The sequence below is a fragment of the Zeus faber genome, assembly GCF_960531495.2.
Source record: "Zeus faber genome assembly, chromosome: 2".
Lineage (NCBI taxonomy): Eukaryota > Metazoa > Chordata > Actinopteri > Zeiformes > Zeidae > Zeus > Zeus faber.
Window position 1 is genome coordinate 11331783 of NC_137189.1, and position 22500 is coordinate 11354282.

At 44.5% G+C, this 22500-nt stretch overlaps 2 protein-coding genes across 2 annotated transcripts in view; one reads left to right on the forward strand and one right to left on the reverse strand.

The window, feature by feature from the left end:
• LOC307227296 (inactive serine protease 35-like) overlaps nt 1-697 on the forward strand; it is a 3279-nt gene extending 2582 nt beyond the window's left edge. The window contains exon 2 of the mRNA XM_079996577.1: nt 1-697. This exon is cut by the window's left edge and continues 964 nt beyond it. Coding sequence (XP_079852703.1) covers nt 1-444 — 444 coding nt within the window. The 3' untranslated portion in view covers nt 445-697.
• A 2699-nt stretch (nt 698-3396) lies between these two features.
• LOC307244486 (clathrin coat assembly protein AP180-like) overlaps nt 3397-22500 on the reverse strand; it is a gene marked incomplete at both ends in the record, with an annotated part of 29933 nt that continues 10829 nt past the window's right edge. The window contains 20 exons of the mRNA XM_080019672.1: nt 3397-3483; nt 3636-3719; nt 4776-4834; nt 5018-5104; nt 6802-6864; nt 7577-7663; nt 8306-8380; nt 10123-10221; nt 11789-11959; nt 12868-12882; nt 13471-13544; nt 16811-16944; nt 17077-17089; nt 18296-18369; nt 18907-18948; nt 19099-19205; nt 19503-19614; nt 19737-19830; nt 19956-20058; nt 22014-22089. Of these exons, the coding sequence (XP_079875798.1) occupies nt 3397-3483; nt 3636-3719; nt 4776-4834; nt 5018-5104; nt 6802-6864; nt 7577-7663; nt 8306-8380; nt 10123-10221; nt 11789-11959; nt 12868-12882; nt 13471-13544; nt 16811-16944; nt 17077-17089; nt 18296-18369; nt 18907-18948; nt 19099-19205; nt 19503-19614; nt 19737-19830; nt 19956-20058; nt 22014-22089 (1656 nt within the window). The remainder of the gene's footprint in view (nt 3484-3635; nt 3720-4775; nt 4835-5017; nt 5105-6801; nt 6865-7576; nt 7664-8305; nt 8381-10122; nt 10222-11788; nt 11960-12867; nt 12883-13470; nt 13545-16810; nt 16945-17076; nt 17090-18295; nt 18370-18906; nt 18949-19098; nt 19206-19502; nt 19615-19736; nt 19831-19955; nt 20059-22013; nt 22090-22500) is intronic.

The following is a 22500-nucleotide window of genomic DNA, read 5'->3' on the forward strand; positions in this document are numbered from 1 at the left end:
GCCCTCCTGGAGCTGAAGCGACCGGTCAAACAGAAGCACATGGAGCTGGGGGTGGCGCCCGCTGACAAGTCGCTTGCACGAATCCACTTCTCGGGGTACGACGGCGACAAGGGCATGCTGGCTGGGCACGGAGACGAGAGGGTGATATATCGCTTTTGTTCGGTGACAAAGGAGTCTGACGACCTGATGTATCAGCAGTGTGATGCGCAGCACGGGGCGACCGGCGCCGGCGTGTACATCCGCCGCAGACAGGAAGCGGGCGGCGCAGGCAGGAAGGGGACGTGGCAGAGGAAGGTGATTGGGGTTTTCTCCGGGCATCGGTGGGTGGAGCTGGAAGGAGGCGAGCAGAGGGACTTTAACGTGGCAGTGAGGATCACTCCGCCTAAATTTGCTCAAATCTGCCACTGGATCCACGGGGATCCCAGCATGTGCAAGGAGCTGTGAGGTGAAAGGTGAATCACTAGATCTACCAAAATAATTTCAATAAATCACATTGAGAAATAGTAAAGAATAGATTTGCACCTAACCTCCTCGCTGATTCCAGTTTTACCAAATCAAATCCTCGAGACCGGCACACTAGATCTAGGCTTTACTAATCTAGGATCTAAGTAAGGTTCCCATTTATGAATCCAGACAGAGAGACTTTGAAAATCAAAAGTTACGTTGAAGGCCGTGTAGAGGACTCAAAGAAACATCACAAAGTGTTACCATTATATGAAAAATTCAATATTGTCCATAAAAATGCATTGAATCGTATGTCTCCCCTGAAGTCTTATAGTTATCTACTTAATTAATGTTAAGTACACATCAGGTTGTATGTTTTGCTACCGTGTTGTTTTGCTTAATGTATACCTGTTGCCTTCATTGCTACTAGATAGAAGTTACAGTAAAATTTCACAAAGTGTGACTGGTGCACAACCCTTTTTGTCCTTTGGTCCTTCCTAAGTTAATTTTGCATCTTGGTGTCTAAATGTACTTGGTCTGTCTGCACGGGGCTGAAAATGTAGGTTCCTTTTAGAAATGTGGTTATTTTCTCCGAGGCTTTGGAAGCCGGCAATGCCCTAAATAATAAATGATAATTTCTTTTTATTATTTGACCGTTTAGAAGTGACTGTGACAACAAATCAATTGCCTTTTATAGCAAATGAAAAAGAATCCAACATGTTGTTTTTACACCAACAACAAAATGAATCCCCCATGTGAACTGAGCAAGCAGCAGTGATGAGGCGTGGATGTTGGGATTCGGTGTAATTGGTACTTTTATTGCATCTCATTTGGACTCACATGCAAGTGGGGGTGGAGGGGTCGAGGCCAATTGTTAGTGCCATCCATGAAATTAAAATCAGAATAAAAAAAAAAATAACAAAAAAAACAACAACACAGCCTTCAAATGAGTACTAAGCAAACATTATTTATCCACATTGTTTTGTTTTGATACGTCTTACGTCGTCTTTATTTTCGTTCAACACTTTGTAATGCCACGATGGAGTTAAGATACAGTCACTTTGTAAATAAACAACACACGGAACACCCAGCGTATATTTGAGTGCTTTACAGTGAGAGAGTCCCCAACACCGCCAACAAGAGTCAAAACTGGTTGAATTTGAAGTAACTTGCACTGCTTCAGAACAGCTTTGGGAAACTTGGGCCGCATTCGAGTTAAATTCCAACCCCGACAAAAAATAAGAAAATCACTAATTTCCATCCTCCCTTCTACTGTACGTTTACACACTTTGTCCACGGCCTCGGGCCATAGAATGATGGCTGTTTGTTTTGTTCTTGCAATTGGAGATGCATCCCAGAGTAACATCACGACGCATGCTATAGTGCAGTGCCGCTCAACACCAGCAGGGGGCGACACTTAACACTTGGGGCTGACTTTGCGTTCATACACCGCCTCTGAATACAGAGTGAGTGAGATATGTACAAAGAAAGTAGGAGCTTTTTGGAACCTGTTTGCACTTTTCCCCCTCTGTGTAATCAGTTGACATAACAAAAAAAATAGACATTTTTTTCTCTCAAAATAAAGATTAAAGAAAAATATGTGTACTCTATCATCAAAATATACTAAAATGCATAAGTCGATTGAACACAGTCCACTTTTTTTTTTTGCATGAATCAGATAATATAATAAATGATATAAAGCAAAGCAATGAGGGGAATAAAGCACAAGTTAATGGTACTATAATATTTGTCCTAAAATAAAAAAAACAACCTGGTTTGCAGTGTGAGCTGTGAGTTGGAGGCTTTACAGCTTGTTTCAGCGCTGTTCTCAGAGAGGATGGACGGATGGAACAACCAAATCTTTTATTTGATGTAAATAAACAGAGCTCACCATTAGAGTGGAGCGGCAGGGCAAGTGTATGACGGGGATCGGCCAGGGAGGTTTTACACACACCGAACACAGTCCACATTTTAAACAACACAGCCCTCATCTGGGAAATGTGGGAATGAAACCAACATATATCCACCATTCAAAGTCAGCTGGTAACACAGAAATCCAGAACAAATCTAAATACAATGTTTGTGTCGTTTTTTTGTTTTTTCTTCACTTTTTTCACTTTTTTTTTTACGTTTTTTTAATCATAATATATTAAATATTTTAACACTGAGGTACACGCATACTCACACATACATTAACATAATCGTCTTTTCTGTATTTAGGGTTTCACGTTCACGGTTGTGCTACAACATTAGATAGGGGAGGGGGGTTTGTTAGCTATGGGGGGGGGGGTGTTAGAGAACCAGAGGGGGGTGACGGGGTGAGTGGGAGTTGACGGTGGAGAGTTTGATGGCTGACTGGCGGAGGGGGCTGACCAACACTGAAGGGGAGGCAGTGGGGGGAGTGCACACATCCACATCCGCAGAGCTCCAGACACGACCACCTGGGTGAGTGGGAGGGGAGAACAAATTGGAGCAATCGATTGTTCACACCATCTTTGACGAATCTTCTCTTCATTCTTTTACATAAATCCATTTTTCAAGTATAAGTATGTTCGGTTTTGGAGACTTTTGAGTTTTACTCCACTACATTTCAAAGCAAATATCTAATTTACTCTACAACATTTCTAACACGGCTGCGTTACTTTAGTTAAAAAATATCTGAATTTGTTTAAAAATTTACATTTGTTGTCTTATTTTATTGTAAATTGTAATGAGGATGTGCATGTGCAATTATCTGCAGAAAAAAAGGTACAGTTGCTCTTCATGCCTTATTATAGTCTATATTATACTATGTTATATCCGGACACTAGATGTGACAAGTACTTTTATTTGTAATACTTTAAATACATCTAAGATAAAGTACTTGTATACTTTCATACCATGAACCTTTTTTTTTAAAAGGTCTGAGTACCTCTTCCACCGACCTACCTCGTGGGCCTTGTGGTTCTGAGGCTACATGAAGTCCTTGATGTTGAGGTCGTCCAGAGCGTTCCTGGGCGGAGGAGGCCTCCTGGGACTCTGGGCCATTCCCGGAGACATCTGCAGAAAGCATCCCCAGTTACTTTAACCCTGAGCTGTGCAGAACGCCTTTCCAAACTCTACCTCTGCGAGTTCAGGGTTCTTTGGAGGGCATGCTTGTGTCGTTAAAATGTATTTCATCAGAGATAGGAGTCTATGTGCGTTTTTTTTACCGGGGCGCCTGGGACTGCTCCAGCGGCAGGAAAGCCTGGTCTAACCATGGGCATCATGGGGGACCCGCTACCCGGTGCCCCAGGCTTTGACAGGGACAAATGGAAGAGAGGAGATCTGGTGAGATACAATCTGGGGTGTCTCAAGTGTGTGCACGCCACCTAAATGGGTCCTCAGCCCCTTTAGGTGTGTTCCTAATGTCCCCCGCACCAAAAAACAGGCCTGGGGACGGGTGGTCTTACCATGCTGTAGGTGGGGTAAGACCCCATAAATGGAGGGACCCCCCTGGGTATGGTCTAGGGGTGTGGAGGGGGGAGGGAGAGGAGGAGTTGGGATGTTACTATGCGACACACAACATAGGCACAGGCACTGCAACAAAGCACACACAAACACATCAACAGACACAAAGGAAACAAAAGGGAAATGGTGCACACACACAAGATGAAGAGAAACAAACACCCAACAAGACAAAGAATCAAACAAACACGGAACAGGAGAGGGCCCTAACCTAAACTTGGCATCCAGATACGCCTCACTTGCTCATGCTTAAGCTTTTCGTAGGAAACCCAATTTTGAAATAAATAGCAAGTTGCCTGTAAACTAAGATAAGTGGCGTCCGAATAAGAGGCAATCATGCTAATGAATGAGAGGGGGCGGGGAGGATAGAGTCCGAGTCGGAAGAATCGAGTCAAATTGACTTTGTTCGAGTGATTTATTCTGGGAAAAATATGAAGAAATTCTCTCAAAGCAACGGCTTTCGTATTTTAACACTTTCACTTTCACTCCAGAAGGAAGTCCTGACACCAAAGAAAATCCTCTTGACTTTGCGTATTTCTTCCCTGTGCTTTGAACTTGAAATAGGTATTAAAATATGAAAATATTTTATTTTAATACAATAATTTAATTGTATTCACATAATGTTTGACAAATATTATTTTGATAATATCTCCCCATAACATGTGTAAATCTGACTATATATTTGACACGTCCTTGTATACTGGCCACACCCTTGCAGATTATAGGCCCTACGACTGCATCACCCTGGAGAGGCAGACGATAGCAATGCCTGCACTCGGCTCCATGCCCTGCCTGCCACTGCCATGCGGCCCCACTCCATGCTAAGAGACACAGACAACATTTACCATGGGAGCACCCCAACTAGGGGGAGCTACCTGAGTCGTGGGGGCACCCATCGTGAGATCTGTTGGAGAGAGAGAGAGAGAGAGAGAGAGAGAGAGAGAGAGAGAGAGAGAGGAGCAAAGATGAAGGAGAGGTATAGTATGAGTGGCTTGGCAGTTTTCCCATTTTTCAATGATGATAAATATAGATTGTAAGACAAACAAGTATCTACATGATCGTTTTTTAAATCAAAACAGCAACTTACTGCCAGCCATGTTGGCCATGGTAGCATCCAGGTCTCCAGCCTGTGGGGTGACAGCGGGCTTCATAACGTCCCCTAAACCGTCAAACACTGGAGGATGGGAAGAACAGGTGTGAGAGGAAAGAGAGGGGTTTAGGTTACAGAGAGAGAGCGAACGAGAGAGAGAGAGGGGAGGAGATAGAGAAGAGGAAGAAAGACAGGTTAAATTTCTGATTTTGATGAGAGCAGAGTCAAAAGGGACCTCTGGAAAACTCTAAACCACTGGATAGGTGGTTTAGAGTGATAAATCCTCCCAGCTACAAACTACAAAGCCATTAAACTTAGAAAATACATTTATGTTTATATAGGAATTTTAATGTTACACACACACACACTCTCTCTCTCTCTCTCTCTCTCTCTCTCTCTCTCTCTCTCTCTCTCTCTCTCTCTCTCTCTCTCTCACACACACAGACACACACACACACACACACGCACACATAAACACACACATATATACATATATATGTTAACAACGACAAGTATTGCTAATAGAAGCCAATATAATTTCTATGCAAGCATTGACTTCCTGAAATCCTACTCCACACCCAAGCCATCAGGCATCATCTGCTGTGACAGTGCAGCTGAGCCTGGGAACCCTCGCAATGCAGCAGTGCACTGTGGGAAATTAGCGTCATAAAAAGCGAGAAACTCACCCAATCAAATGGCAGGAAGCAAGCAATGAACCAGCCCGAGAGCCAGATGAAGGGGAAGGAGAGAAGAAAGAAGAAGAACAAAGAAAAGACATAGATGGAGGGAGGGAGAGTGAAAGAGAAGAAGAAGAAGAAGAAGAAGAAGAAGAGGGGATGGGAAATAGAAACGTGAGAATGCCAGATAGGAGCAGCAACTTTTTAAAGGAGCAGGTAAAAACAATAGGAGATGGAGATGTAGAGATGCAGGGAGGAGAGAGACAGTTAAAGCTCAAAGCAGTAGTATTTCGCAGACCGTTTCTGTTTTCTCCAGTTCTGTGACATGCAGGGCACAGGCAGCGGAGATGACCAGGCAAAACCCAGGTGAGGGGGCCGCCGTTACCGTGGAAACATGGTTACCACGGGTACCGCTAGTTGCTCAGCGATAATTAAGGGAAATTCTGAGGAATCCCCGCAATACATATTCCTACATTAACCACGAGAGCCACACCATGGACATGAGGTTATCCAGTTAAGCAGAAGTCTAAACCTAATCTGGTCTGAAATGGTAAATTTGTAGTATTAGTGCAAAACTGGACATAGAGATACTTCAAATCCATGTTGTTGTTCACCGACAATGAGGTGTGCATGATAAATGTGAACTCATGAAATTGTCAAGAAAACTTTAACAGCAGTTTTACCCAATTATTTTATTTCATTCATTAATAGAAAGATGATTAATAGATTGTGGCACAAATATGATAAATCAGGTATGTTGGTCTGCAAATCACAGGAGTAATCAATCAAATGGGTGTTGATTAAGTATCGGCATGGAGAACTAGCAATGTTCATGGCCATGCACCACAAAACACACACACACACACACACAAACACACACACACACACACACACACACACACACACACACACACACACACACAGACACATATTCACACACAGAATATAATAAAACTACAGAACACGGTGTTTAAATGCAATGAAAGTGTTTAAACAGCGTTTAAACTCTACCAAAGAAAAAAAACTCTGACGAGTGTCTTTTCTCAGTGGGCATGCTCTGTGTGCAGGGTGTGGTTTCCATGATTCATGTTTCAGAGATATTACCTGACATCAGTTCGGCACCGGGGCCCGCTGGGGCGGCAGCCGTGGTGTCACCTCCAGTGGACTCTGGCCAGCGAACCCCCACAAAAAATCACCACGCAATACCAGAGTGCGAGGCCAAAGTCAGGGCCCATTCCCATGAGGGCGCAGCATGAGGGCAGAGAAGGGGTTAACAGTCAGCCTGTGTCTTCACACTGAGAAGGCCAAGGGGACAGCAAAGGGTTAAACATTTGCAGAAACAATCATACAGTACTTACAACGCACACATACGAAAATGGCTTAAAGCAACCAAATCATTGTGTAATCCTCTCATGAAGTGACAAGAGACATCTATCTATTCCAGCAAGAGACATCTATTCCAGCGAGCTGGACCAGCGCTGGTCTACATCTACATCTACATCTACATCTACATCTACATCTACATCTACATCGTCAATCTCACAATGAACTCCTAAATCCAGGACCACTCAAAGCTCTTCGGCATCCAGCCAGAAAGACAGAAGTTCCCCCAGCTTCCCCTTAAACCCACAAGCAATGAGTAGACAAACAAATGAGGACATGTAATGTGTGGGACTGGCGTGTGTATATATATATATATATATATATATATATATAAATTCTCAAGAGAATCTGGCACAATCAAGTTTGTTGTTGGTTCTTGTCAACCATAGCAAGACTTAAAGCATGATATTTTCTAGCTTTCCCACTGGATTCAGCTCTCAAGTATTGGGGAAAAAGAGTGATGTATCAGTGCCGATGAGCTCTGTGAGTTACCCACCACCAAACAGGTTCATGATGGCTCCGCTGTCCATTTTGGGTGGGGGTGCGGAAGAGAGGTGGGGGGCGGGGAAGGAGAATATGTCCGCTGGGGAGGCCAAGGCGCACATGAGTTTCATCAAACACTCACAACACAACGGAGGTGGAAAATTCCAGGTTCGGAAAGCAAAAGTCCTGCCACGTCTTCGCTCCACCCATGTACTGATCTGCTGGACCTCCGGGGCGATGCTGGTCAGCAAATGGACATGGTTGACTCAAAGTCCCGGAGTGGATCTGTCTGAATCTGGATTTTCCACCTCAGCAACACACATGCACGCACAAGCACAAACACATGTGCTCACACATTCTACCACATACATTTGGGCATCAGCAAATGCATCCGGAAATGAATGAACGTGCACATGCCTGCAAACGGTTGCACACGCAAACACACGGAACAACAACCACCCCGAAGTTGTGAAAATAAGTTTCATTTAAAGTTTCAAGTTTCATTATAATGCAAATCCATCGACTGCAAACACAGTGCACCAGGTTCATGCGGAAGAAAGGCAGAAGGCACGTTCACAGCAGAAACGCAGCAGGAGGCCAAACTAGAGGAAAGCACCCGCAATTCCTTTTGTTCCTCCCTGATCAAGGCCAAGGACGACGCACACAGTCAGAAGAGCGATAGAGGGAAATGTGGGCGAAGGTTAGAAAAGACGAGAGCACGAGGGGGCGAGGGGTCGGATACCTGCTGCAAACAAGTCGACACTGGGAATCGTGTCTGCTTGGCTGACGCTTGTAACTGGCATGGAATCAAAGAGATCTACAAATGCAAAGGCACAGACGTGTCAATGTCTAAAGAAATAAATGGCGATGAAGGGTTGACGTTGTGATGTTGTTCAAAGTCACAGCTGGGAAATCAAAGGCGGGGAGGAGAAAAGGGTGGAGAACCAGGCGGCAGAACAACAGGCTGAGATGAAAGACCATGATCAATACGTGCACATTAGCTTGATGAAGGGGAAGAAAAGGGTGAGAGACAGGGGGAAAAAAAAACAGAGGAACAGGGAATCAGCAGAGCGAAGAAAAGAGGAGAGCAGATGAAACGAGAGGAGGAGAAAGCAGAAGGAAGGAGATGCGACGGGGAGCGGTGGGAAGGTGTGAAAGCAACACTTCCTAAACATTTACCGCCAAACAGGTCTATCGTGGGGTTGGAATTGTGTGTGGTGGTGGTGGTGGTGGTGGTGGTGGTGGCGGTGGAGGAGCAGGAGGAGGGGGTGGCGGGTCCCGAGAGGGCGGCTGCTGCGGCGGTGACGACGACGGCGTTGGAGGTAGCGCTGAAGGGCGGGGAGGGGCGGGGCGGGGGCGCGGCCGAGCTGAAACGGGAGTCGAGACCCGCGCCGCTCGGGCTGCTGCTGTTGTTTGCCGTGGGCATCGTGGAGAACAGGTCCAGCTCGGGAGAGGAGGCCACGTTGGAGGAGCCGTCCGAGGGGGCAAAGGGGTCTTTAGAGTAGAGGGTGAGGGTGGAGGATGGAAGGTGAGGAAGGAATATGAGTCAAAAGGAAGATGGTGATTATGACACAGGACATTTTACAGGACAATTGACAACGACTCTTGTGCCAAAAGAAGGAAATGAAGGAAAGAAGGAGGGAGTAAAACAAAGTAGGTGGGAAGATGAACATGTGAGAAGAAGTGAGAAACAAGATGAGCTCCTACACACTCCGTTGGTATGAAGGACATCAGGAGCACATGCACTCCCAATTGTTACGACCAAAAACTAGACAGAAAATCAAAATCTGAAGGGTAAACAATTGATGGACTTCCACCATTACGTGATGATACTTGACACCAAATATAAACCTGGTAGGCCTCCGACCTCTGACCTCCGGCCAGAAAATTCCCACAGGCGACTCAGAGACAATTTCTTGCACCGAGTCCAAGTAAACTGCACGGCGACAGCCTCCGCCCGTCGCCACCCATCGACACCATCGGCGACGAGAAACAAGCTTGAGCGCTTTCTCAGGGAACATGAAGTCCATATCGTCCCTGCACGTTAAGCCCTCTCCACCCCGATGTGAAAATCAATGCTAAGAAAGTTGCTCGGCAAGTGCCAGCAGATACACGGTGACACACGCACGCACGCACCTGCACACACACACACACACACACACACACACACACACACACACACACACACACACACACACACACACACACACACACACATTTAATTACGCATCGGCTTTCACTGCCATAGCTGATATTCACACTTTCACTCTCTTCCTCTAGAACAATCTCTCTCATAGACATGCAGCCAGATTTAATTAAACATCTTTCATTCGTCGCAGTCGCACTTAATCATAATCTTGTTGTGACAATATAGCACGCTGGCCTGCACACACACACACACACACACACACACACACACACACACACACACACACACACACACACACACACACACACACACACAGACAAACACACCTACACACAAACACACACACACACACACACACACACACACACACACACACACACACACACACAAACAAACAAAATGTCACCCACCAGCACCGGCGTTGGCGGCTGGGGAGGGCGTGGTGGCCCCACCATCAGTGGCGGCGGCAGCGGAGGCTTCAGCGGCGGGAGCGGCTGATGCGAAAGCATCTGAGGTTCACGTACATAAACCCCCGAACCCCACCCCCCCACCCCACGACACAATACACACAGAAAAACAAAAAGGGAAAGAAAAAGAAACAGTAAGACAGAAAGACAAAGAAGTAAAGGCAGAGGTTGACCAACAGGAACACAAGGAAAGTCAAGAAAGAATTCTGGGATAAGCTCAGAGAATGTGAAGAGGAAACGGGAGGAAACAACACTGTCCAGAGAATGTCGGAGAATTCCACTTGTGTGAGTGGGATTCACAACATTGATTCGTGGCATGGATGACTGACAGGTGGACGGACGAATGGAAGACGGGTGGCGCAGCGGCGAGGGTTGGACTACGAAGGGCAGGAAGTCTAAGCAGCTACTACAGAAACTGAATCTAGGAGAACATGTGGGCCCAGAGCAAAGCAAGATGTTAGTCAGAGCCGTTGCGGTGCGAGAGAGTTTGATAGAATTGCTTTTCGCTTCGGACAAAGAAAAGCACGTCTGGCTATCAAACAAGATGCATGTGGAAATGTGTGTAGCGGTACTGTATGTTTAAGAACAAGCCAGGGTGAGAATGTTGCCAGTACATGAATGCAACCTGCATTGATGCCTGTGAGTAGGACTGAATATGCAGAATATTGTACAGCATTAGTACTGTTTGTGTGTGTGTGTGTGTGTGTGTGTGTGTGTGTGTGTGTGTGTGAGGGGGGGGGGGGGGTGCATTCTGTAAGAGAGAGAAAATGAGTGTGTTTTTGCACATTGTCAGTGTCCTGCTAGAGTTTATTTGCAAGTAGCTTCCGTTAGGTCCATTGACATGCACGCTAATGATCTCAGCATCATTGTGCCTTTTTTGTCTATGTTGCCATATATCAAATGGACTATGTAATAAATCCATAATTTAAGAACAAATGTGCTATTACCGACTACGGGGATGATAGAAATTAATGGAATCCCAAAGCTACCAAATCTGAAGACTTAAAGGTAAAATTGACCCCAAAAAAATGAATAATTAAATAAATTAATACTTTTAAAAAGAAAAAATGTTTCAGTTGCATCCAGTTAATAATTTGATAAAATAAATATAAATGATCATTAAAAAAATACAATTTTTTTTTTAAATTTTCCTTTTTTTTCCCTATTTCACATATGATCATGAGAAATGCCGTAAATGACAATTGGGAGAATAAAATAAGTATAAACCTATTTACTGGGTACTGTCGACAAATAAATTAATGAAAAGCTTTTAGAATAATTATGCCATCCATCATCATCATTTCATTCACCGCATTATTTATATTTGTATTCAGTTATATGTTTGACTCATCAAATAGCTCATTATTGACTTTTGGGACTCCATATCAATAAAACATTGATTTATTGATTTCAGTGAAGCTACTCATAAATTATTATAAGTGTGTTTTCAGCATACTGACAAAATGTATTTCACCTTTTGCATGTATACTTACTGTGTACTATATGTGTGTGAGCATGCAGTGGTGTGTGTAGTATAATAGCTGAATGCTTTGGGGTTGAGCTCGTCAGAGTAATTCTTTGCAGGAGAATTCTCTGGAAGCCCACTGACCTCCTAACAGATCCATATTGGCGGCACCAGGGGAGGAGGCAGCTGCTGTGCTAGAGGGAGGGGCTAGAGACGCTCCAACGTCTGCTGCTGCGGGGGTGGGTGCAGCTGCCGCGGGGGAGGCGGCGTTCTCTGCCGTGAGGGTGGGTTCGGATAGCAAGGAATCGCCCATTTCTGCAGGTACCGATGGCGGGCGACGCCAAACGTAAAAAACAACCCCAAAAAGTTCCATAGTAACCAAAGTCACCATTATAAATTAAACCAAAAAGCCCAAATCAAAGAATTAAATTCAAACCAAAAGCAGTTTAAAATTATATTTTGGGGGGAAAAGACCAAATGAAGTCGAATGAAAGGATTTTTAAGAAAATAAGGTCAACCAAAATGCCCCCGTAATTAACCAAGTACAAACAACAGGCGTATGTGGAGGGAAGGGAGAGAGAGAACAGAGAGAAACAGAGAGACTACTGAGACAAAGTGAACAGCACCATGAGACAAACGAGGAGCAACTGAGTAGCACTAAGGATTTCTGTAACAGCCAGGGGCAGAAATTACAGGGGTCCATGGGGGTCCAGACCCCCCCTTCCTGGTAAAAACAGTTGTTGAGAGTTACCCCCCTCAATATATCATTGTAAATATAACTATATAATTTTAAATAATCGGTGCGCCATTGATGGGGCGTCAGAGTAGGCTATTTTATTTTACTCCATTTCCTTATGTAACAAAACAAGCACCCTGCGTAATGGAGAAACGTTCTCTGTCATCACCTGCACCGCTGTGTCCCCCCCTCTTCTGAAACATAAGTTACACCCTTGGTAACAGCACTTCACTAAACACATCGACATTGGGTTGTGTCACCTCCATTTCAGTGGAAGCAAGATCAAAAAGCAATAAAGAGTAAAACACGATTTATGTTTTGGAAAAATAAAGCAAATTTGAAGGATCACCGTGTGGTGATCGAGCTTTCAAACTGCTGCTACGGTAACCAGAAACATGCATTTAGACTAGGCTGAATACAACTAGAACTTGGGGACAAACTCTGTTGTTTGGTCCTAATGTGGGAAAATGTGGAGAAAAACACTCACCTGACCCAAGAAGGTCTGTAGGAGCACAAGGAGAGAGAAACAGGGAGATACATGTTAAATTAAATTTGAGGATCATTCTGGACATTCTTTTACCTGGACATTATATTTTAATATCCTATACTTACAAAAAAATGTTGCGTAGATTGTGCGAAGTGCAAAATTTGACTGGCCAAATATCTATAACATCCATCTTAAACGTTGCAGAGAAAAGTTAACTTCATAAGTGGGACTAAGTTTCTATATTTAGTGATTTTAATGAAATTTAAAACAAACGAACAAAAAAAACTATATAAAAATTATTTCTGCAGAACGCCTGCAGACAATTCCTCCAATGACCACTACGGGGGGGCGTGAACTGGTCGTTGAAATACTACTATAATTTTCAAAACTGTCAAAATCAAGCAAATATTCCTCAATAGTTAATTCACATATTATGAGTGGAAATGTAAAGAACTTTCTTCAAATTCAACTGTAAATCCATTTCCTAGTTTGTGAAAGATGCTGAAGATAAACTCCATGACCACAATAGTGTGTGATTTGAATATCAAGAAGTGAAATGCAAGTGTTCTTGTGTATGTAAGCAGAGGGAGAAGGAAAACCCACCGCCCCATGATGTGGGAGCTGCTGAAGGAGCCGAGGGACCTGAGGAAGAGAGTGGATCCAGGTCCAACAGAGAGCTGAAAAAAAAAAAACAGGGCGAGAACGTGAGTCAGAGAACGTGGGTTGGAGAGAACGTGGGTCGGAGAGAACGTGAGTCGGAGGGAACGTGAGGCGGAGGGAACGTGAGTCCGAGGGAGCGTGAGTCAAAGGGAAAGTGAGTCAGAGTGAACATGAGTCAGAGAGAACCTAAGTCAGAGGGAACCTAAGTCAGAGGGAACGTGAGTCAGAGGGAACATGAGTCAGGGGGAACGTGAGTCACAGGGAACGTGAGTCAGAGAGAACATGAGTCAGAAGGAATGTGAGTCAGGAGGAACGCGAGTCAGAGAGAACGTGAGTCAGAAAGAATGTGAGTCAGAGAGAATGTGAGTCAGAGGGAACCTGAGTCAGAGAGAACGTGAGTCAGAAGGAACGTGAGTCAGAAGGAACGTGAGTCAGGGGGAATGTGAGTCAGAGGGAACATGAGTCAGAGAGAACATGAGTCAGGGGGAATGTGAGTCAGGGGAAACGTGAGTCAGAGGGAACGTGAGTCAGAGGACATGAGTCCGACGGAACGTAAGTCAGAGAGAACGTGAGTCAGAGGGAACATGAGTCGGAGAGAATGTGAAGCGGAGGGAACGTGAGTCAGAGGGAATGTGAGTCCGAGGGAACATGAGTCCGAGGGAACGTGAGCCAGAGAGAACGTGATTCAGAGAGAACGTGAGTCAGACGGAACGCGGGTCAGAAGGAACGTGAGTCAGAGTGAACGTGAGTCAGAGGGAAGATGAGTCAGAGGGAACGTGAGTCAGGGGGAACGCGAGTCAAAGGGAACATGAGTCAGAAAGAACGTGAGTCAGAGAGAATGTGAGTCAGAGGGAGCGTGAGTCAGAGGGAACCTGAGGAAAAGGGCGGATCCAGGTCCAACAGAGAGCTGGGAAAAAAAACAGAGTGAGAGAACGTGAGTCAGAGAACGTGAGTCAGAGAACATGAGTCAGGGGTGAGTGAGTTGGAGGAAACATGAGTCGGAGGGAACGTGAGTTGGAGGGAAACGTGAGTCTGAGGGAACGTGAGTCTGAGAGAATGTGAAGCGGAGGTAACGTGAGTCCGAGGGAACGTGAGTCAAAGGGAAAGTGAGTCAGAGAGAACCTGAGTCAGAGGGAACCTAAGTCAGAGGGAACGTGAGTCAGGGGAAACATGAGTCACAGGGAACGTGAGTCAGAGAGAACATGAGTCAGAGGGAACGTGAGTCAGAGGGAACGTGAGTCAGAGAGAACGTGAGTCAGACGGAACACGAGTCAGAAGGAACGTATGTCAGAGGGAACGTGAGTCAGGGGGAACATGAGTAACGGGGAATGTTAGTCAGAGGAAACGTGAGTCAGAGAGAACGTGAGTCAGAGAGAACATGAGTCAGACGGAAAGTGAGTCAGAGAGAACGTGAGTCAGAGGGAACATGAGTCGGAGGGAACGTGAGTCGGAGGAAACATGAGTCAAGGAGAATGTGAAGCGGAGGGAACGTGAGTCAGAGGGAACGTGAGTCACAGGGAATGTGAGTCCGAGGGAACATAAGTCAGAGGGAACATGAGTCAGAGAGAACGTAAGTTAGACGGAACACGAGTAAGAAGGAACGTGAGTCAGAGGGAACATGAGTCAGGGGGAATGTGAGTCAGGGGAAACGTGAGTCAGAGAGAACGTGAGTCAGAAAGAACATGAGTCAGACGGAACGTGAGTCAAACGGTAAGCGAGTCAGGGGGAACGTGAGTCAGAAAGAACGGCAGTCAGAGAGAATTTGAGTCAGGGGGAATGTGAGTCAGAGGGAACCTGAGTCAGAGAGAACCTGAGTCAGAGGGAATGTGAGTCAGGGGGAAAATGAGTCAGATGGAACGTGAGTCAGGGGGAAACGCGAGTCAGACGGAACATGAGTCAGAAAGAACGTGAGTCAGAGATAATGTGAGTCAGAGGGAACCTGAGGAATTAAGTGGATCCAGGTCCAACAGAGAGCTGGAAAAAAAAACAACAGAGCGAGAGAACATGAGTCAGAGAATGTGAGTCAGAGAACGTGAGTCAGACAGAACGTGATTCAGAGAGAACATGAGTCGGAGGGAACGTGAGTCAGAGAGAACGCGAGTCAAAGAGAGCATTAGTCCGAGAGAATGTGAGTTAAAGAGAATGTGAGTCAGAGGGAACGTCAGTCAGAGAGTCCACGAGTCAAACAGAACGTGAGTCGGAGGGAACGTGAGTCAGAGAGAATCTTGGGGCAGAGAGTCCTGTTCAAAAGTCTGGAAATCAAGATCCTGTGAACTTCTGCCCTTCTGTCCTTCCTGGGATCACTCTGGGACACTGTGTTAATGTTTCAGTCTTGTAACTAGTAATTAGCAACTAGAAAATAGTAACTAGAGTCTTAACTAGTTACGACTAATCTAACTTTGGTGCTTGAGTATGTTTTCACCTGAAACGTGTGAGAGAAAAACGCATTCGATCAACTACGTATTTTGAATGAGGACAAAGGCCTCTACCTCCAGAGGGGGGGGGTTTTAAAACATTTGCCTCTGTTTCCCCAGGAACCCCCCCCAACTTTATGTAGAGAGAAATGTTCTTCCCGTCTACGATGTCAATTCTAACCTGGAAGAACCACATCACATTTGGCCCCGTTTACCTTGTAAGGAGATGAAGCATAACCCCGGGGGAGCCTGGGGGTGCATTGTACGGGATTGTAATCCGCGTCTGCCAGGTCATTTACAAGTTCCTGTGAATGTACTGTTTGAGGTTGGCATCCAGGGAGACATTTGAGGGACACAGACTGGAAAATGACCTCTGACCCAAGCCACAGCCCTCTTGATCAGAAATAAGATTGGACTGGTCTGAACACTGCTTTGGAGCAGTACTGAACCTTTCTCCTTATTCTGCACAAACGCTACTTTATCGCGTAGAACAAAAATTCTGCGCTTATACTTTTACTCAAGTCATGTGCACAAAATAAAAATGTTTATTTTTTTTATCCATTGTTTCTCTCCGTTATTTCGCAAATGGGTTGGAGCCAATGTCACCCCCAAAACATTATCTTCCCCCAAATACACGTGGGGCGAAGAAGGTAACTCCAAAAGTAATTACTTAGTAGTTTTGAGACATTTTCCCCATCAATACTAATAAAGTAAATTACTACAGTAGCGCTACTTTCACCGAAGTATTTTCAGTTCTCTTTCCACCTCTGGTCACAGTCTCTACCTGTTACCACTTTTTTTTCATGCTGGGAGTGTGAGTGGTTGCTTCCGAAGCAAAATGGAAATTGTATAATAATACAATCACTCACTCCTCTGCTGGTTCGGGCGCAGCAGAGGCGGCTGCAGCGCCGGCCGCCTCCCCAGGCGGAGGCTGCAGCGTGGGGACAGCGTTTGAGGATTTGGCAGGAGTGGAGGTGGGAGACACGTTGTTTGTAGGAGACCCCTGTTGGAGACACGGAGGCGCCATTTTTATTTTTTTATTTGTGGTTTAGAAATGAGCCCCAGTAGGCTCATAAAACTCAAAAAACATAAAAACAATAAAAAAGGTGAATATCTATATAGTGTTTTGTTTTACCTTTGTTGGAGACCTGTGAGAGAGGAATAGGAAAAGGAAAAAGGTCAGTGTCTTTCAGGAGAGCAGTGTGTGATTCAGATTCTAGACTACTTGGTCAATCTGGAAGTAATAAATAAATCTAAAATATCAAAGAATGTTCCAAAAAAAGAGTCCGTCTCCAAAACAATATATCTATATAGTATTTTTATTATATTTTTTCTTTATGAGAGAAAAATATCAGCTCTGGTAAGATCACCATTGATCAAGATATTGAAAATTATTTAACGAAATTCAGTAAAAAGAAAAAAATATATAATTTTAATAATTTTCTTCTAAACTTGGTTTGGATCAGATTTTGGAACACAACCCTTCATATTTCGATACACATCACACATGATAATACATATGTAGTGAAATGGCTGGGGGTCAAAGTATGATGCTTTTATCAGCACCGACTGAATAGCATCAATACCATGGAAAATCAAACATTCTTTGAAGTTTGATGCCAAATGTTGATACCTTGAATCTCGGTAAAAATAAAGGTATGTACAGTAAACATGTGACCATTTTTGCATTTTTTTTTTCAAAGTTTTTGTTAAAATGCAGAGATGTTTTAATTTGAAAGCAGCAAGCAAAGCGCAACCCAACTTCTTGTTTGTATGTGTGTTAGTTATTTAGACACTGGTATGGAGGTTCATGGAGGCATCAGTATTGGTATTGAAAATGTTAAAAATGATAAAATGTGAAGAAAAATGTTAGGAAAACGATAGCCAGCCAGAGGGGACATGTTAAAATCACAGTCTCATATTGGTGACACGTGTCCTGCATAGTCAACAACATGGAGACCTTGTTGGGATGCAAAGTAACAATCATGTCAAAACCACATCAAGGCTGATGTACATTTACTTTTACTTGGAGGGAAACTACTTAACAAGACAGTGGAACTAGTATATCAATCTAGTCGGTCAAACCTCAAATAAAACAGGTTTGCTCACCCTTCACTGGGGATTCCAAATGACCATGAAATCAGATAAGGAGAAGAGGAAGAATTAAAAGAAATGAACAATTGTGTTCGCCAGTAGGGTCTACTTGCTGGTTCCTGGATTTTTATTATTTATTACACACAACTACAATAGCAGAGAAGTACAGTAACACACACCCAGAGTCTCTCGCACCACGTTGACTTATCAACCTTCTCAGTGGTCAATTTTTTTATGTAGGACCCTACATAGTGTCTTACCCTTTCTTTCCACCCTTCACATCCTCCAGACCGTTCATATGTGTCTCCAGAGACTCCAGGATACTGGCGGGAGCCTGAGACAGAGACGGACACGGCAGCGTGTCAATAAAACCATAATTATATTGTCAGTAGCCCAGCTATCACAGCACCACTGCACACCACCACTGTCGAAAATCTCCCTTTCCAGCTCTGCTGCGGAACACAGTGGATGTGTCCACGGCCAAAATAGCCGATAATGTTTCATTGGCAAAGCCAGCACACAACACCACCCGGCATGCAGGCACTCTGCCAGGACACCCTTTTGTTGTTTCTATGGTTACCAGGTCCTCGAGAGGTTTAAAGGGACAATCCTCGTCGTCTGAGTCTGCTAGATCCATCACCACACCCGGGTGGAGACACTGGATGAAGATTTTTTAGGATCATGTTATTATTACTGTGTTATTATTATTATCGTGTTATTAAAATGTTATTCAGCCGTCTGTGATTGAGTGTTGAGTGTAGGACGCATGCACACGTGTTTGTGAAGATAGAATGCCTTGAAATCTTTCTCCTATCCCAACTCTCCTTTGGATACTGAAATTAAATTGAGAACCACGCGTGTGTCGACTTACATAGTTGATGTCTGGAATGTCATTTTTGTCAACTCCCACCGTCTGTTGAAGGTTAACAAGGGAAACATAATTATTCCAGAAATCCACAAAAGTCTGTCTGCCAACAATTATTTATACCGTTTGTTATTTGAAGCTCAGTATACATTTTTCTACTGGGGCAAAATCCCAAAATGTCCAAAAAAGAAATTGTACCTCAGCGAGCTTCATGAACTCGCCAATCTTGGTCACCCTGGTCAGGAACCTCTTGTAGATCTCCAAAGCCTCCTTACAGTCGCTTTTCTTCATCTTGAAATATTTCTCTAAACACAACGAGACGGCTGTTTTTGAGGACGGGCAAACGGTGTTGCGTAAGTTCTCTATTAACTCCACCTCATTTATGCAAAGTGACGGTATATTTAACTTTAGAGACTCAATTTAAGACGCATTCTGAATCTTGAATCTTGAATCATTCATTTAATCTTTTCAGAATGTTGAGTGATATTTCCCTGCATGACTCCCTAAATCTCTCTGAGGAATCGACACGTTTAGTGGCACCAGTATAATCTCAGACGTTTTAGCACTGGAAAGTAAGGAGTGAGGAGTAAAGTAAGCCGAACCTAATAGATTGATGACGCCATCGTTGTAGGAGGCAAAGAGTTTGACCAGATCCTTGAAGAGTAGAAGGAACGCAGCGTTGATGATGCCGTTGTTCAGTTCCTTTGGATGGACCTGAGATAAGAAAAAAACAACGGCAGAAAGATCGTATTTGCTAGAATGATCTGGACTCATCTCACTACAATCTATTTTCACACATTGACATTGGACTCCAATGAAGTCCGCGTTAGACTCACGTCAAACTCCAGCAGTGTGTCAATCTGGGTCTGTAGAACCGGCATGCCCTTCAGCAGCTTCTCAGTGGTCATGGTCCTCATCACGCCCTCGGCCCTGGCGGGTTTCAGAGGAAAACATCAACCAAGTTAGTTAAAAATGGCCTAATGGGCCTAAGGAGCTACATTTATATTTTTCCAAAGCTATCTGGGTGATTCGGCTTTGACAAATAGTTGACGTACCCCTTCTTGACCTTGGTGAAATCGAAAGCCATCTGGCGGTAGGCGAAGGCCTTCTCGTTCAGGTAGCGCCCGTACCGTCTAATGAATGTGGACATGTCGTAACCTGAGGGGAACAATTCATCAATTTGGTGTAATTGGCAAAAACCGGAACAAGAAGGCAGAAACGCAGTCACAATCCACAATGCAAAATCTGTTCACCTAGTACATGTTAAGGATTTTTCAGCACTTTTCAGCAAGCTTCACTGCAGTGGTCTGTGAAAGTATAGTTTATGTTTGACAAAGTTTGAAAAGAGCCTCAGAAAAAAGCAATCCTTCCATTATATTGAATTGAATTGAATTGAATTGAATTAAATTGAATTAAATTACCTTCAGTTCAATTATTCGCTGAGCCAGAGCCACATTTAGCGACCATACAAAACTGTTAACTTACACTAAGCCTGACATTTCTTGGAAAAAGATAAAAACCGTAAAGAAAAAAACTGCCATTTGTAATTTCCCAATTTTAATTTAGGTTTGTACAGTGTCTTAATTTGTCTTAACCAAACTGTGGTGTGGGGATAGTGCGGTTTGAGCAGCCAGACCTGACCTGGATCTAGGTAATTGGGTATGCAGAGTGGCTGCATACCTGTTGCTTGTTGGTTGGTCTAACGAGCAACAGGTAAAACCCCCATCCCCACACATTCAAGAGAGGAGCCCTTGTCATGACACATGTCTATCTGCTCCTGGGCTTATTCCAACTAGCCCACTCTCTACAATAAACTGGTGTCCACAACCCCGTCTTCCGTGTCTCTGTGCCGGAGGTCCCTGAAAACGCCCCTTGGGTGGCGGGTGGTAGGCGAAACTGCCACACTGGCACCTGAACAGGCACTCTCTAGCACGAGGAAGGGACACAGAGGGGCTGTTTGAAGATGCCCTGGAGCCACCAGTAGATCAACGGGCAGCCCCAGCACCAACCCTCTCCCGACTGGCAGCAGCAGCACCCAGGGTGTCCGGCAGACCGGGGGAGAAGCAGGCGCAGCAACCATCACAGGTAACTGCTGGCTGCTAGCTTCTCCGCCCAGCAGCCAGGCCACCCCTCCAAGCAGCCACTGGACAAGCCCGGCCAGGTTTTCACCAGCCAGAACAGCAGTCCGAGGTCCCACGCCACGGAAGGGAGGAGGGGGCAGTCTGTCGTCGCCCTGGGGGAAGCAAGCCGGTGGACTGTGGTGTTCCGGTGAACCAGGTCCCCTGGAAGGGGGCCAGTTGATCTTTTTTGGACATTTGTTGGTTTAAGGTATGGGAACCCTGTTTCAGAGTCCGGTGTTTTATTATTTTAAGGTATAGCAACACTGCATCAGAGTCTCTCCTTTTCAGGTATAGCAACCCTGTTACAGAGGCTGTTTTAGGCATTTTCTTTCATTTTTTGTTCTCTGCTTGGTGGGGAGGGGGCGATAGGCTTCAGCCAGGTATTCTCATTGGCCTCAGTTTGGTGTCGGGGTATGTGGTGTGGGGATGGTGTGATTTGAGCAGCCATACCTGACCTCGATCTAGGTAATTGGGATCAGAGTGGCTGCATACCTGTTGCTCGTTGGTTGGTCTAACGAGCAGCAGGTAAAACCCCCATCCCCACACACTCAGGAGAGGAGCCCTGTCATGACACATGGTTATGGGCTTATTCCAACTAGCCCACTCTCTACAATAAACTGTTTGTCTGAAACTTCATCTTCTGCTTCTCTGTGCCGGAGGTCCCTGAAACGCCACCTGGGCGGAGCATGGTAGGCAAAACTGCCACACAAACTTTATGATTTGATAAGAATTAAATGAGTCAGAGTGTTTTTGTTTTTGTGTGTGTGTGTGCATATGTTTGTGACCGTGTATAGTTCCAGATGGCCAAATTTGAGTTAATCCCTTCCTGTTTCTCTCGCCGCACAGTCCCTACTGACTTCTGTGCCAACGCTCTCATTTGAGAGGCAGTGCAAACATATTCATGTGCAACAAAATGCACACACACATGAATTCACATACAGTATTTACACAGTTATGCAACAACCATATTTGCTGGGGATTCTGTGTTCGTACCGTGTGAGCCAGTTTTGTCGATAAAGTTGCTTAGATTGAACAAGGAGGTCCTGGAGGCCAAATACTGAATGAACCTCTGAGGAAAGAGGAAAAAACACAGGAAAAATTTTAAGCATATTGGAGCACAAAAATATTATGTAAAATAAGGATAAACGGTAAAAAAAAAAAAAGTAAAAACCCTGTTTGTTAACACTAATGGTCATTTTACATCTCTCTGTGTCTCAGGTAAAAAAAATATGCTCAGCAATTGTGATTGGTTGAAGCCATTCTTTTGCATAGGAAAGGTAGGAGAAATCCACCCCAATACAAATAAAATTCATTAAAGGCTGTATTTTCGCAAAGTGAAATATAGCATTGTACTGTAGGTGTATGGATCTTTCAAAAGATGTCACTCATGTGCAAATAAATCCCACATCAAAATACCACACTTGATGTAAAACAACCTTTAATTTTCCGTACAGTTATACACTGTATTTCATTCTACTGG